We start from the raw sequence: 17,144 nt of genomic DNA, 5'->3' as shown, positions 1-17,144 counted from the left end.
AAATTAACCTGAAGAGGTTCAAATTTTACATTTGTTTAAAGCATTTTTAAATTGGCTCCTATTTTGTTGACTTTCTTTGACCTGCAGATAAGATAGCTTTTGACTATGACATTTGCATACATATTAGATGAGACCCAAATCCAGTGGAATCCTGGAGATGAGGCTCAAGAAGGACTCTGTGCCTTTTAGTTTTCCTGAATTTAGTCTAAACAATCTTCTGTATTATAAAGATTATATATTTTTTCCTTTTTCTAAATTGGTATTAAGTAGAATTGGTTCCATTCAAAATCATGTAATGCAAAATCACTTTTTATTAAAAGAATAGAATAAAAATATCTGAAAAAACTCAGTCGAATAGTTTATATCCCTGAGGTATAAGGGAAAGAGCTCTAGAGACATGTTTCTTAAGCTAAACATGCTCTTTGGGACAAAAAAAAAATCACTTAATTACCCTGAGCCTTAATTTTCACATCTTTAAAATTGAGTAAGCAGAAGATCATAACGTTATTGAGAGAATAAAAATTAAGAAATGACATAGTAAAGTAATGTAGAAATATTAATATTCTTCTTTAATATTACAAGGCATCCCTGGTTTCAATAAGGTTCCTTCTCATGCTTCCCAGCTCCCATTACTGACACAGTTCATAATATCTCCACACTTAGTAGATGATATTCATGAGCTGTGGCAAAAAAAACAAAACCCAAAACAAAACAAAGCAGAAAACAAAAACAAAAACAAAAACATCAACTTGTGGCCAAACTTTTGAGGATGGAACTCTTCAAGTTAGCTGACGGTGTCTAGTGACACTGTTAAACTCCATAGAAATGGTCAGAGCTTCTGCTCTACTGGAACAGGTTTTAAGGTCCCAGAGCAATCTCCACATAATGATGAAGTATGTTTGACAGACTTTAGTGAAGGTCATAATTTAAAATAAATTCTACATTTTATTTTCATGGTTTTAAACAGAACTGAATATTGGAGCTAGAAATCGTTTAGTCAGTAAAATACAAGATACCTGAAGGCAGAAACTCTTATCATCTTTGTATCTACATAGTGTTTGATACATAGTAGAAATAATGAATTGGGTTGAATTTGAAGACCTATTGGAAGACTGGTCATTTCAGATGCAGAAATCTAAGACAAGTGAGATGAAGTGATGTGTCCAATATTACCCAAAAGGCAGAATTGGCATGAAAAGTTAGGTAGGTCCCTTGATTCCATATCCAGGGTTGCATTTTCCTCACCATAATGACACTTCTAAATGACTCATGCAATCCATGGTATCCATGACAATATGGATTGGTGATTTTTTTTTTAGGAAAGAGATCTTTCATTTTTTTCAAATTATGTAAAATGTATTAAAATAACCCCCTTCTTAAAAAAATGTCTCAGAATATTTCCTCTTTTATACAATAAAGACAATAATACTCTATTCCCATAACAAGTCTACATGAATTGATACTTTTTTTCAGAACTTTTCTCAACATATTTCTAACTGACTTCATGAGAATGTTTTTCTTTGAGGGGCTTTTGATTATAATCTCATATCTTAGCCATTTCCTAGGATCTATCTGGAGATAAGCCACTTTGGTTTATTTGACAAAACCCATGGCATGTACTTACTACTACTCTTTGCTCTTGCTCATTAAAGTGCCTCATTTTCCTTGAATTATTTTGAGATCTTTTTTTTTCTTATCCCAATATCTCATCATGGTGTGGAGATGACTTTTAGATTTAGCTGTAAAGGTTTTAAGAATGAGCTTACCTAGTGATGGAATGTGCCTCTTTTCAACATTTTTGTATAGGTTAAGGTAATAAGGATCATAGGCTGTTAGATTAAGACATATAAGGGTCCTTAGTAACCCATCTGATTCAACTCTTTTGTCAAGACAGGGAGAAGGAGATCCAGAAAGATTTTTGTGACTTGTTGAATGTCATATAGATTTCAGAAGGTTGGCCACCATGAGATTTTTTTTCTGTCACAGTAATTCACAACGGTTCTCATTGGTGTTATAACAGAGGAGCATAGCCATGCATACTACTAAAATCATGTAAGTATGAAATATTTCTAGTCTTTAACACTGATGTGCACTATGGAAATATGATCTTAATCCCCCTAAGAAAATACAAAGTAATAGTGAGATCTGAGCAAAGTAGTGATAAAGAAAGTAGTGATGCTACTTCTGGTAGGGTTAGTGACTGGATTTGGAGGAGTCGTTGCTACCAGATTCTATAAAATCCATTCATTCAATTGGATTGGTGGCTACTGGGTATCCAAGTCTCCAACCCTACTTCACTTGTTCTCTGGCTATGGAAACAAGCAGAATAATGTTTTTAGTTCTGTGATAGTAGTGAGAATTCAGAACCCACTTTCACATTTTGTAACAAAACCTCACAAATGAAATTTATTTGCCATCATAGATCAATGAACCTAGGGCTAGCTGTTAATGACTTCTAATTCCAGAAACCTAAATTTTAATCCATTGATATTTTCTACAGATAAATTATATACAAGGTATAATCATTAGACCTATCCTAGTGAACATTCACTAGAATGCCTATCTGTTTTCATATCTGAAACTAAATTTAGAAGGAATCATATGTAAAAACACAAAGAAATGATCAGAGAGTTCTACGATTATAGGGAGCAAAAGGGAGAATGAACTCTTTACCTCTTTTAACCATTAACTTCCAGGGAATCATGAAAATGGTTAAAGTGTATCTCCCCAACTCAGATTTCAACCATGTGAGTTTGAAATCTATCTCCGAGATACTTGCATCCACAGAGAGAGCTCATTCAGTCTTGACTATCCAACAAGAGTTGTGCTGCACATCACTAGCCTCTGAGAAGCGGGTCCCAACAGCTCAAAAAGGCTCAGAACAAAAGCCAGAATGATAATGGAACTGACCTATGCATACATTTTCATCGTCCAGCTGTGCAGAAGCATTTCTGAAGTAGCCCAGCCTGCATAACTCACAGTGCTGACCTCTAGTGTTGTGTTTACAGCTCACGCAAATGACTGTATTGAGCAGCTCGATATAACTGCACCGTTTGGAGTGGCCGAAGCATTCACAGTCTTTCAAGGAAGAACAGAAATGTATACAAAAAAGTATACAGTAGTAGAGTCATTGCACATCACATGCTTGGATCAAATGAAGCATGAGTAAAAAAGATGGCTGAATGGGAGGGCAGATATGGGAGGTGATGAAGCACATGAGAACAAATGGTTTGATTGGCATGGAAGCAGCATCTGTGGCAAGCAGGATAGAATAGTCAGACATTCATCACAAGACTGAAGAGAGTGTTCTTAGCAGAACTGATGAAATGGAAGCATTTGCAGTTGTATACCTTTTAGGAGTTGGGAGGAGATCAAATTCTGATGATGCAAATGCCCATTTATTTTTTTGTATCCTTAAGACAAGGATAATGCTTTTAATAACCCCTTCCTCTGATGTTCCATCTTATCCAGAGGAGAGAGAAGATTTTGTGAGCCTTGGAATCTTCAGTATGTCACTACTCTCTTAGCTTAACAAAAAAAGGGAAAAAAAGTGCCAAATTTAATTGGGATCTAAACTCCGAACATTTTTTCCTTTCTTTTAGTAATTTCTCACTGACTTGAGAAAGACTACTTTAAGTGAGACCAATGCTGTAAGTGTAATTGTAACAACGAACACCAAGAAAATATTCAAGTAAAATAACTTTTCAATTAAATATTCATTTCTCTCTAAAGTTTAAAGTTTTGTGTTTAAACTTATCAAGGCCATTGTAATTCCAAATATTTGTTCTTTTTGGCTCCTTAGGGAACTATTGGGGTATATTAGGGTACTAATAGTCTCATCCCCAAAAGTGAGATGAGATAGGGAGATAATTACAAAAGATAAAATAGTATAAGGTCATAATCCAAGAGGAAGAAATGTGGATTTCCTTCCCTGTCACTGATGAGAAGACATTTAATTGAACCCTATCAGGGACAATAAATTTTATTTACAGAAAACTCTACCAGTAGAAGTAATTATTGTTGGAAAACAGAGAAAGATATGTGGAGAAAGATATGACGAAGAGAGGATGGTGAGTTTATGAGGGGAGAAGCATCTTTATTTTTTTTTCCTATGATATAGGAGGATGGCTCTTCCTTCACATGGACAAAATGTGTATATGTATATTTGTGCATGTCTATAGACATCTACAATATACTACTAATAGCCCTGCCTGTCAAAAGTATGTATTTCCCACTAGTCCTCTGCTAGCCTTCTGCTATGGTTATATAAGTATTTTACCAACTGGGGAGACTAAAAAAATAAAGCAACAGTTCTGTTTTTCTTATAGATCTGAAGTGGCTATTTTTAGAATCGAATCACTCAGATTAGACATCAAAGGTAAAGGTCATATATGTGGTTGGCTATTTAAAATGCACACGTTTATAGGATCATAGCTTTTAGAGTTGGAAGAGTAACTACACATCATTTAGCTCAACCTAGAGACCCAGAGAAGTTAGATGACTTGCCAAATATCACATAAATAGGAGAACCAAGATTTGAACCCACATCAACTCCAAATCCAGTGGTCTTTCTACCATATTATACTGCAGAAAGCAGGGTAGAGATAATTATCTTCACCTATCAACATCAATACTCATAGTTTAGATTTTATTTATTAATTTAATTATCACCTTATAAAGAAGGGATCAGAGTTCCAAAGAAATGGGATTTAGGGCAAATAGGTTTTCTGATAGGAGTGGTGATGGAAAAGGAGAATATGTGTGGGTGATCATTGAGCAGAGGGCAGCAGAAGGTCACTGGTTTCTTAGAGAGAATACAGACAAAAGGACAGTTTCAGAGAGGACAAACTAACTACTTTACAATTACATTTAGGATTAGCTTGTTGGTGTCAAAGGTATAGGGAAATGACTATTCATTTTCTTGAGGGAGGGGGTCATGTCAGTATGTAGGCATTTCTAATATATTTGATTTTCTAGAAAATAGTACTAGAAATACAAACCATGGTATAAAATGCTCCTGTACTAAAAATCCAGTTTCATTACAATTACATTGATCAGAGATATTAGTTTGCCCACTCCCTGTAATCTGAAAAAAAAAAGTTATCCTGTGACACCCCCTTGAATAATTTTTTGAACTACAGTTAATTTTGGCCTGAAACTTCTACTGTGGTAGGCAGATGAGGCAAATACATTTTTGGAGTAGTACAGTCAAAGAAATTTAGCCACTACAAGGGGAGGAGATAAATTAATTTAGGGAGCAGTATTAACAGAATTAATCACTAAATATGTCTTCTAGAGAAGCTTAGAACTTTAGATAGGGATGATGCAGTAATTAAGTCTTCTTTGTCCTCTTGATTTTTCTTGATTGGGAGCTCACCTGGCCTGGAAGAGAATACCATTGATGGTTATGGTTGTCTTGATGATCATCATTCTAGATTGGGCCCAGTTCTATCCACAGTCAAGGAACTAGGATTAAGCAGTTTCTAAAAGTATTTTTCCTTTGTTGATATTTGTGTCACTCTTTAGGGGGTTCTTCAACTGACTAGAACTGCCACTGGGAACACTAGTTTTTTTTTTTTTAAATGGTGAGCTATCTATGTTTCCCTTGAGGTGTCAAAATTTTCATTCAGCAAAAGCTGTATCAATAAGGCACTTCTATTCCCTCATTCCTCACTGTCTCTCACTGAATCTGTAGAGACATTTTATAAACAAGATTACCACCTAGTATATAATATACTTTGTATTGAACTGTTGCATCTTAGAGGCTCTGTTTTGGTGTTGATATTATCTGTAAAGAACTACTTTATCTTGGCAGAATACTGATTGGTGAAACTCGAAAGAAGATGAATTACCTAAGGAGATATGAATTCTAATTAAAAAAAATTTTGAATGGAGAAGAAACTGAGGTTTAACATGTCTCATAATCTAAGATAGAAATTAATACTAACATTGTTTTTATAGAATTTGCAAACATATATGTCTCTTTTTGGCTCCCAAATAGATCAGATATACTTCCCAGTGGCAAAAAGAGGATAAAAGGATTATGGAAATGTTTTTTAAAAAGATCAAAGGTAATCTGCAAAGTACTAGGAATCATTTTTAAAAATAGGAAATTTAGAATGTAGGAGTGAGCATAGTTCTTCATCTGGAAGGGATTAGTAATCCAAATTAAACCTCTCATTTTACAGTTAAAGAAATTTTCACTCAATACATTAATATAACCTAGGACAAACATCTGCAGTCCTCATTAACATAGCATATATTATTTTATCAAATTAATCAGAAACCATGTTAGGAAAAACTGAGCAGAACCCTGAGGGGATAATAATTGATATTCATGATACTGACTCCCAGGGTACACTATGACCTGAGGCAGAGGAACACCTTTCAAAGGGCCTAAATATCCCCTTTATATTCAACTTTGTTCCTTTCTTCCAACCAATCTAGACTTAATTTGCAAAGAAATCAAAATTTGTTAAAACTTTGGATGTACAGAAATCATTTCTAACCTGGCAAATCATTTTTGGACTGAATTTGTGACTTTTTCAGTTTGCTTAACTAGCATATGAAATTAAGTCAAAGAAAACTACTGAAATGTATTTAAATGGACAGGAAAAGAGAAAATATGCTTTCATTATTATCACGTCATCTTCATTATAATCATTAACAACTATAATAAACACTTTTTGAGTTCCTGCAATGTCCAAGACCCCATGGAAGGCACAAGAGGATTACATATATATGTATATATACATATATATGTATATATACATATATGTATATATACATATAAAATCCCTACTTGATGCTTATAATACAGATAGAAGATACAAATGCAAAGATAAATAACAAAAACAAAGCATATATTCTATGCCAATTAAGTCATATATAGGCCCAGGAAATCAAAGAGAAAAAGTTAGACATAGACAAGGCAATTTTGCAGAACAAAAGTTAGAAATATTGATTTAGGGATGATGATTAGAATGATTCAGATTGAGGTCAAAGAGATAAGGAGAGAAAAAGAGGGTAATAATAAGAAAGTTAGAAGGTAGGTAAAAGTTTGAGTCTCACTGTTATTTTAGGTCTTTTGTATTATTGCTTTTTCCCCCTTGGGGGTAAAGTATATGCCTATGCAGTGACATAATCATATTTTTAAAATTAGCACTGTTAGTTTTTGGAAATATGCGGAAAGGTTGGTACTCTCATTTGATCACTTTGTTGGAGGGAAAATTATATAGCTAAGTACGAATACAATGAAGTGATTCCATTATTTGAATTGTAATAGTGTTTCTATTGGGCTGGAATCAATTACTGTATTTTATATGATTAAAGCTTCCAATAATGTGAGTTTGAATATATCCAGTCACTTCATGAGATTTATTATTTGCACTAATTTGAATCTAGTTATAACTAGGGATTTTTAAGTGTGGTGAAAGTTCAAATTTTCTTTACTCAGAGGTTTACTTTAAGAAAAAAACATTTTCCTCCCACTTTTTAAAACCATTTTCTGGCTTAAATTCATATTTCTAAGATTCTGAGAAAGATAGCAAACACCACAAATTATTATCTCATGGAGATGGAGTTGGGGGTAGCAGGAATATATTTATCCAGAGGTAATAAAAAGAGTATCCCCAAATCCCAGAAGTAAGGGATAAGAGCAGGGGTGTTCTGGAATTGGCTCATAATGACTTGAGTCATCTGTTAAATTTTCACTGTGAAGGAAATTGGCAAATGCTACAATTTAAGGCTTCATTTACTGTTTTGTTAATCGTCTAGATTTTTAAAAGATGATGGAGAAAATGTTAATAATTCAGATTAAACTTAAAAGTGTGTCCTGTGTACATTTTTTCCCTCTGGTAAGGCAATTGTTAAATATTTACCAGTATAAAACTAACTGGGGATTGTGTCCCATGGAATCTCTCTTACTACTAAGAACTGCGTCTCAAATAATTTTTGTAATTGTTTAAAAATCCCTCTTTCCATAACCACAAGATCCATTATAATCTAGAACAGTGAAAGGCTTGTCAGAGGTATAAGATCTCTCCGTCTCTCTCTGTGTCTCTCTCTTTCTCTGTCTCTCTCTCTATTTTTCTGTCTTTCTTATATCTATCTATAATGTCTATCTCTTTCAGAAAGTAATACTGGATACCTATTGTTTGCACAAAAATTTACCATTGATATTAAAATCTGGAAGCTCTTTTCCTTCCAAATTAGTCCAAAGATTCAAATCGTAAAGTTATTTAGATGTGAATGAATAACTCTCTATAGGAAAAGTATATATCTTGGTAAAATGAAGACTTTGTGTCTTTGATAGTATATTAGAGCCTCCTAAGTTCTGTTTTCTTAAGAAGTCACTGATTAAATGACAGAAGTCCAAATTCTGGTTAAGGCACTCTGATATATACACTTTAAAGAAAACTACCATTCTTATCATGTTAAAGAGTCAAATTTTAAAAGATGCTTTTGTGCATTTATTTCTTAATCTGGTTGCATTGATTTCACTATTCTTGAAATGGTTGGGAAAATATTTTTTCTTTATTCTCAATGCCTTGTTTTGATGATTCTTAAGCCCTACAAGGCTCAGCATGTAACACCAACCTCTCACCAGTATACATACAACTACATATATATATATATATGAAATGTGTGTGTGCGTGCATGTTTATATGAATGTCATCAATGAACATTTAACCATTAGTTTAGAGAAAAACTCTCGAGTTTTTCAACCCATTTGGATTTTCTTCAAAAGTCTCCTTTTAATCCTTCCTGATATTTAAAATCAAGTTCTGAGGAAATTTGAGAGCTGTATTTTAGACAATCTTGGTTTCATTCCTTTTCCCCAATATTGCTTGACTACCAATTTTCTACAAAACAAAGGGACAAATTCTGTTTGGGTTGGGTCTTTGAAAGTGACTTGATTACATTTCACCAGAAATAGTCAGGCTTGTTTTGATCATTTTCACTGACTAGGTCAAGCTATGATTAGAATTTTGACAAAGAAACTTATTTCTTTGTAATTGGTATTGCATGAAAGATGACACATGCCCAACAATTAAGTATGAAAAACAAAATGCACCTGTCATGTACAACACACTTAAAGAGAAATGGTGACACAAAGGAGAATGTTCCCTGAAGAATCTTCAGCCTATGAGTGACAGATGTGAGCTGAGCTTGAATGGGCTGCCCATGAGTCACAGATGAGAAACTGCTATCTCTCACTTAAAGAAGACAAAATAACTCTTATATTTCCCGAAAATTTTGCAATTATGTAATCTGAAACATATCTATCACTAAAGTGCCCCAAAGGCAAAAATGATTGAAAGAATAAATTCAGTCATTTTCAATATCTCATGGGGACTTTGTCACTGAATAATACGGACAAATAGAATTGAACCTACTATTCTTTCCTAGTGGGAGAAAAAAGAATACACGAAACACACAGAAGTGGAATTCCTTATTTACCACATAAATGAGTAACCACATTAAAACTCAAACATTCATTTTCAAAACAGGAACCTAAACTGTTATATTCTTATTCACACATCAATCCCACAGAAAACAAACGTGGCAGCATTGTTTTAATTGCAAGCAAATTTAAGTGTGAAACATCTTTTTTTTTTTTTTGAAGGGGGGGGATGTATGGTTAACATTCTCAACGCTATTAGATGCATCTACTGGTATCATCCACATGCCTCACCGAGAAGCTGATGGGAACACTTCACAGATATTCTAGATTCATACAGTGCAATGTTTCACAACACATAACACCATGAAATCACTGTATGAATCCAAGAATTCCTACCTCTCTTGTGGTTTGCAACTTGAACAGAAGAAACTGTTGACAAAGCTAATTTGGGAGCAACTGGATAGTTTAAAAGAATGAACAGCAAATTAGAAAGGTACCACATAGGAATAAAAGAGCAACTTTCAAAAACGTAATCACTTGGCAATGAAATTTTAAAACTCAGTCAACCTGAAAAGAAACCCTACATGAGAATACTATTTGTAACTGTTGTTTCTGGGTTCTTTTTGTTTATTTTGGCTCATTTGTTTACTTTTTGTTTTTTTGTTGTCCAGCTTGTGTTCATTTAAATAAAACAGGTGCTACTTGGCTGAAAACTGTTAAACATTGTCAGTAATGAAGTTTTTTTTTTAAATTGATGGACATCATTGAAATTTTGCCATTAGAAGTCAAGAGGAAACAAAATGATTTACACAAATAACATAGCTAAGTTAGGGCCTTTAGTAGGTTTATTTTCCCTTAACAGAAGGACTTTTTCTTTGTAGGTAGTATTCCTTTTACCCCAATTCATCATATTATTTGCTTTGGAAAAACAAAAAGTTACTACACATACAACCAGTTTGTTCACCTTTGGTTAAATTGACCAGCTACCAAATTACTATTTAGCTTGAAAGGAATTGAAACAATTTGGTCAACCAGACCAATAAGGTTAGTCTCAACTTGATGATCCCCAAAGAAGTCCAGATATTAACTGCAGAAGTCTGATCTTTGAGGTCTAGAGGTTTCTGGGCCTATCAGGCATATCATCTTTGTGGAAATATTGATCTCAAAATGGCGACTTATCTTTTCTCATTTTTCTGGATGCTATTTGTTAGACAGATTTTTGTGATGGGCAGTTTGAACAATAAGCAAAGGCCACATTAAAATGATAAGACAAACCAAATCTAGGCTGAGAATGTCCTATATAGACTGTCCTAAAGTTTCTGGTCAAAGATTTTATCCCAAATGGTTGGTCTTTAAATAAATCCATTTGTACTCAATCACAGCATTGAAAGGAAAATTGCCTCATACTACTTGATTGATTTTGTTGAAGGTTCTGTGCTATGACCCTCCCTGAAATTGAATGAGGATTATTTAAATAGACTTTTGAGGGATTTTGAACAATAACTAATTTTGGACAACTGGAAATTAATTTTAGAGGGTTAGGTGAGTTTTAGATCCTCTTTTTGTATAATTTATTGAACTATAAAATCCAGTGAAAAATATCCAATGGCATTGCACTGGAAATGGTTCCATTTAGCTTGTTGGGGAAATAACACAGCTAAATCATCCTATTAATCCTTAGAGAATTGTACTAAAAGGGACAGAGCTTGATCTGTATTTCTTCTTACACGTGAACATGTGGAAACTTGGGGAAAATTCATTTGGAGCAGATGATTAAGATAATTCTATTTGTTAGTAATGTATGTATCTAGGACAGTCTCTGTTTCATCACTGATCAAGGACTGAAAATGCAGCCCTTCCAATTGAATTCTTCAACAAATTGCTAATATATTTTGTTTTGCTGAGCTACTATTTCCTGGTTCCTCCTTTTGCTCATTTCCTTCTCCATCTGTATTCATTAGAGTTTAAAAGGAACATCCTGTATATAAGAATCAGGGCAAGCTGAAGGCCAAAGATGTGTTTTTTATTTGTGTGCATGAAGGGGAGGTGGGGAAGAGGAAAAAAGGGAAATAATATCATTTAAAAAATCTTCATTAACATTTGGCTACAGATATTGGAACTTTAAAGTTAAAGTGAAACCAAAATGCCAATATATCTTATCTATTTATTACTGAGTTTTAAACTGTAGTTATATTTCATCCCATGGCACTAATCACCATACAGGCTGTCAATAATATTGTCTGAGTCATTGGAATTGGGCAAACAGAAATATTGCTCTGTGGACAGAAGATAGGTTGCCATCAGTATCGATAGGAATGCTTACTCATAAAATATCTAATACAGATAAGTCACATGCTAAACACCTTAGAAGAGGTCTAGTTCAAATGGGAAAATAGATCCAAATTGCAATAATACAGTCTATAGACAATATCAGTATGAAGACTAAGGGGTATTAGGGTTAGATAATCTTTACAAAGCTGTTTTCTAAAATTTGGCTCCATTCTGTTTACCTTTTTTTTATAACTTTCAATTGACTTAAAAAATAAAAGCAAATAAGAAACATTTAAAATGAATTTGATGTAGATAATGGAAGCATTGGGTTCTTACCATATTTCTAACTTACTTATAATGTACATGGAACTGTGATGGTCACACCATTATACATATACATATACATATATATATATATACATATATATATATATGTATATATATATATATATGAAACACTATATTTTCCCAGGGCAGATATTTTATGCAAATATGCTAAAGTGCTTATAACTTTGGTGATATTTTTTCCTTTAATAACAGTATGGCCAAACTCTTCTTTATAGTAGAGAAAGAACTGGCTTAAGGGTTTTCCTAATATTTGATAAAATGCGTTTGTTTGTGTGTATGTGTGTGTGTGTGTGTACTTTCAGTGCTAAGGGAAAAAAGAAAGCAAGATTTTATGAAAGAAACTTCAGTGATTTTGAGATCAGGAGGAATTTTGCAGGGTCCTACCTTTCTTTGGATTAGAAACCTCAAGGGAAGAAATATTCGGCCATATCCTATCAAACTTGGGAGGATCTGTATATGTCAGGAAAAATTAGGATTTGTTATTTTCATTTCTAGAATAATTCTGTGGGCTCTAAACAGAAAACTATATGGACAAAGACACAAACCACAAACATCTGCTCCTTAACTTGTCCAGGGTTCACTTAAATCATACATGACAACCACATTGAACAACAACAACAGCAGCAACAACAACAACGACAACGACAACGACAACAACGACAACGACAACGACAACAACGACAACAACAACAAGGGGGAAAAAACAGAAAACAAGCAAGTGATGACTCCAAAAACATCAAATGGAAATTCAATATATAGCCTTTTCATCCCAAAGGCTGTATATTGATTGTCATGTTTGGAATATGTCCACTTGGAATACGTTTTCTCGTTCTTTTATAATTCAACTACTTATGGAAACCTGGTACTTGAGACAAAATGATAATGCAAAGTAATGATTTCTCACCAGCAGCTTCCATCTGAGGAAGTCCATATCTATAGATATGGAATAGCCTTATTAGTCTTCTCCAAAGATGATCATTAGGGTATATTTTAAGTGTGAGCCATTATCTTTCAAAAAACATGAATCTAGTGTGTATTTTTTAAAAAAGTATACTTTGAAAGAAAAAAATACTAATTAACCAGTGATTATTTTAATGTATTGTTAATAATATTCTAATATCATTATTTTTTTCATGAAAATTTTTACTTCAGTTTATCTTACTGAAAGCTACAAGTTGCTATTTTAGATTTGTTTCCCAAACTCCCTCAGATCTGCCAATGTACATAAAATATATGATCTGTCAACATAAAGAAAGTATCGGGAAAGGAAAGTATACATATTTGGAATTAGAGTATTAAATCCCTTTGGGGTGAAGAAACCATGACTAACTGGAGATGAAATAAGCTTGGATTTGGTGTTAGCATTCTGCATTAAAAAATGGCTATGATTCTTCCTAGCCAGGTAACCATGAACAAACCACATAACCACTCTCTGAGCCACAATTTTGTCATTCATTAAAGTGGGGCATACTAATGCTTGCATTATCTATATCTTAGAGTTGTGAGGAAAGCATTGAGTAAACTCTGAAATGTGATATATATATATATATATATATATATATATATATATATATATATATATATATATATAGAGAGAGAGAGAGAGAGAGAGAGAGAGATATAGATATGCAAGCTGTGACTGTTGCACTCTTTCTAGACTTAGTTCAAGTCCAGCTTCCTTTTGTAAAGTCTTTCCTAGGCATCCCAACTCACACTGATGTCTTTTTCCTTTCCATTTCAATAGCACTTAGGGTCAAGCATTAGTCAAGTACCATAGAAATTTTATTCTACTAGCAAGTCAAGGTAGTCCTAGTCTTGCCTCCATTTTTGTTGCTGTTTAGTCATTTCAGTTGTGTCTGACTGAATTGGGACTTTCTTGGCAGAGATACTGGAGTGATTTTCCATTTTCTTCTGCACTCACTTTACAGATGAGGAAACTTAGGAAAAGAGGATATAGTGACTTGCCCAGGGTCATATAGCTAGTAAGTGTCTGAGGCCATATTTGAACTCAGGAAGATGAATCCTCCTAACTCCAGGTCCAGTATTCTACACTATAGCTCCACTTAGCTGCTCTATTACTTCTTAGTTATATAATTACTTAGGCAAGTGAAAACTCCTGACACATAGTAGTCTATCATTTGTTGTATGAAAGACTCTTCTTGAATTTAAGTTCTCTCATCTATAAATTATGGATCTTTGGATGATTTTCCTCATGGATCTCCTTTAAGGAAAGTATTTTGTAAATCTTTAAACATCATCGGCACAAGAGTTATTACTATTAAAAGGAACAAATTATATAATGGGATGGAAAGTCCCTGTAACTGTGAAGAGACATGAATGGCTCATTTGGCATAATTCATAGGTGACTTTAGACTGTGAGTTAGTTAACTGAGGATGTTTTTAGGGTCTGACTCTCCACCTAGATTGGAACATATTTGAATGCAGAGAACAAGTTTAATTCTTCCTCATGTACAAATAGTGTAGCACATTGTAGTGTAGCAGATAGGTGCCAAGAGAGCTTGATTTGGAATTAGGAAGACCTGAGTTCAAAACTTTGTTCAGACACTTTTGACTCTAGCCAAATCATTCAACTTCTCTCTGCCATACTTTCATCCTCATCTTTAAAATGAATTCAGATTCAAATGAACATTCAAATTATATCAAATGTGATAAGTGGTTTCAATTCAATGGAAATATATAATGAAAATTTGCATAATATGAGCACTTAAGAGGGTTCATTTTTTTCACCAATAGAGACTTAATTATAATAGCATCATAGGATTGTTTGAGGTAGCCTATGAAAAGTACTTTCTAAAGTTTTAAGTATGACATAAATGCTAGCTATTAGGATCATCAATATACTCAATAAATAGTTATTGTTACTACTAAAAAGATAATCATTATGTTATTTCCTTTCCTAGTAAGATATAGAAGACAAACAGGGTCTTGTCACAGGCATTTCACAGGATTTTCTGTCTGATGACATCCCTGTATAATTCCAGAAGCATTTATAGAGTTGATCTACTGATGTTATAATACTAACAAAGGCTGTATCTACCTTATATCAAAATACTTGAATGAGGTATGACAAACTAAGTATAATATATTTTGCTTGCCCAAAACTGAAAATCTAGGAAGTGTAGATTCCCTCCCTTCCTTTATTTTGTTCCCATTGTTCCTGAATGGATTTTGACCACCAGAGAGACAAAATTACTATATGATCCGAGGAAATGTTCAGTTTCATAGGGGTATTTTGATGTATTTGTGGTCAATCAGTCAACAAATCTTTTTTAATTAGCTACTATGTGCCAGACACTAGTAATATACATTCTAATGGAAGATAAAAATGCAATAACTAGGGGATATAAGATAAATAGAGAGTAGATTGTTGTTCACCCTTCATTTTCAAAGAGGACTAATGATATCATAGAATGATGTCTTGACTTGTGAGTGAATTGAATTTAAGTGAGGTGAAGTTTCATAAAGTGCATGGTAATATGAAAGATGGGGTAGAGGAGCTGTATGACCAGGAATAACATCCTGTAAGAAAATAGGATTTAAATTAGGGAACTAACACGGGAGACATACTGTACAAAGGTGTGGAGATGTGAAATGGAAACACGGGTGAATGATGACACTACATTATAGTGTGTGGATGGGTCTAAAGTGAAAGAAGACTGGAAAAGGACCAGGTTATTAAAGGTTTTAGATGTTAAACAGAGGATTTGATATTTGATCATGGAGATCACGGAAAGCCATTTAAATTCAATGAGTAAGAGAGCTGACATTATGAGGTCAACTCTTAAGGAAAAATCACTTTGGTTAAAATAAAGGATAGATTGGAGTGGGGAGATACTTGAGCCAGTTAGAAAATTATTGCTGAAAAATACTTTAAAACTTAGGCATGGCACTAATTAGAATAAGTATACTCTATAATAGATAATAGGTAACAGCTTTGAATAAAGTCCAAATTTGCATTTCAAGAGAGAACTGGGATGTTTATACATGTGTATATTTGTGTGTGTATGTATGTATGTGCCAGCAACTGAAGAAATTCTATCCTCTATTAAGATGTTCTAAGAAGTAAATTCCCTCTCTGCTGTAGAACCTAGTACAATGTTTAATTTGGAGTAGTATGTGCAACTAATGATGAAGAGACTCTTTTGTCTTAGTCAATTGACTAAGACTAAGAGTCTCCTTGCTCCTAAGCTTCTTCTCAGAAATGATTCAGGAAAAAAAATCATCCTACAGTTAAAGCAAATCAATTCATACATTAGGACTTTCTCCAAATAAACAACCACCCAATTGAGCATTACCCAAAGAAAGTCTTTAAAAAGTTTATGTTTTAATTATGCCATGCATTTATGTATGCTTATATTTTATTTTTGTTCTTTTAATGTTGATTGGCATTTAAAAATTAATTATTACATTATAGTGAGCCAATTGATTTTAAGATTCTTCCAGTATTTGGTCAATAATGAATGTTTGAATAGATATCCTTAGTATCTGAGACCACAATAGGAGGGTACTTTGAGACCTGTACTCATATGTAAAGTTTTTTCGAAGACTTTTCTCAAAGGATCATTTAATCTCTGCGTGACATCTTCCAGTGAGAGAAAACTTGCTTTCTCAAGAGGATGTTGACTCCATTTTGAGGTAGATCTGAGTATCAGGAAATTTTTATTTAGATTGAATCATAATCTACCTCCATAAAACTTCTACCCTAGTTCTAATTCTTTAGGGATAAACAAACGAGGTTTAACTCCCCCTGCCATGATTAATTTGCCAGCAAATGATTACAAAAATAGAAATTTAAGTGAAAACTTTAGAAGATGACTCTGTCAAATTATAGCTTCTCAAATGGTATACATGTGTGTATGTGTATGAGTGGGTGTTTTGATCACTCCCATGGTTATGCAAGTATTCCTTGTTTTGTTGTTATTGCAATAGAAAACAAGCTGGTTTGCAGTGAAATTTCCCCCCATTGAAAGGTAATGTGTAATACAGACAAGCTGCTTGGACTTCAAAAATCCAAAAAACATAAGTTAGGACCAAATCCATTGGTTTGATGGTGATGCAGTTTCACAGTATAGCCTTTAGGACTTTTAAGGCATCATGT

The 17,144-nt window shown here is 33.6% G+C and overlaps 1 protein-coding gene across 4 annotated transcripts in view; it reads right to left on the bottom strand.

Moving 5' to 3' along the window:
• NTNG1 (netrin G1) overlaps positions 1-17,144 on the bottom strand; it is a 460,778-nt gene that overhangs the window by 68,001 nt on the left and 375,633 nt on the right. The window contains exon 6 of one of the 4 annotated variants that reach the window (XM_074188307.1): positions 2,911-3,078. The exons of the other annotated variants lie outside the window; for them this stretch is intronic. Within the exon in view, the coding sequence (XP_074044408.1) occupies positions 2,911-3,078 (168 nt within the window). The remainder of the gene's footprint in view (positions 1-2,910; positions 3,079-17,144) is intronic. 4 annotated transcript variants of the gene reach the window in all.

Source organism: Macrotis lagotis, chromosome 5 (assembly GCF_037893015.1).
Source record: "Macrotis lagotis isolate mMagLag1 chromosome 5, bilby.v1.9.chrom.fasta, whole genome shotgun sequence".
NCBI classification, from domain to species: Eukaryota; Metazoa; Chordata; class Mammalia; order Peramelemorphia; family Peramelidae; genus Macrotis; species Macrotis lagotis.
The sequence above is the reverse complement of the archived record's forward strand: the minus strand, read 5'-3'. Positions and strand labels throughout refer to the sequence as shown.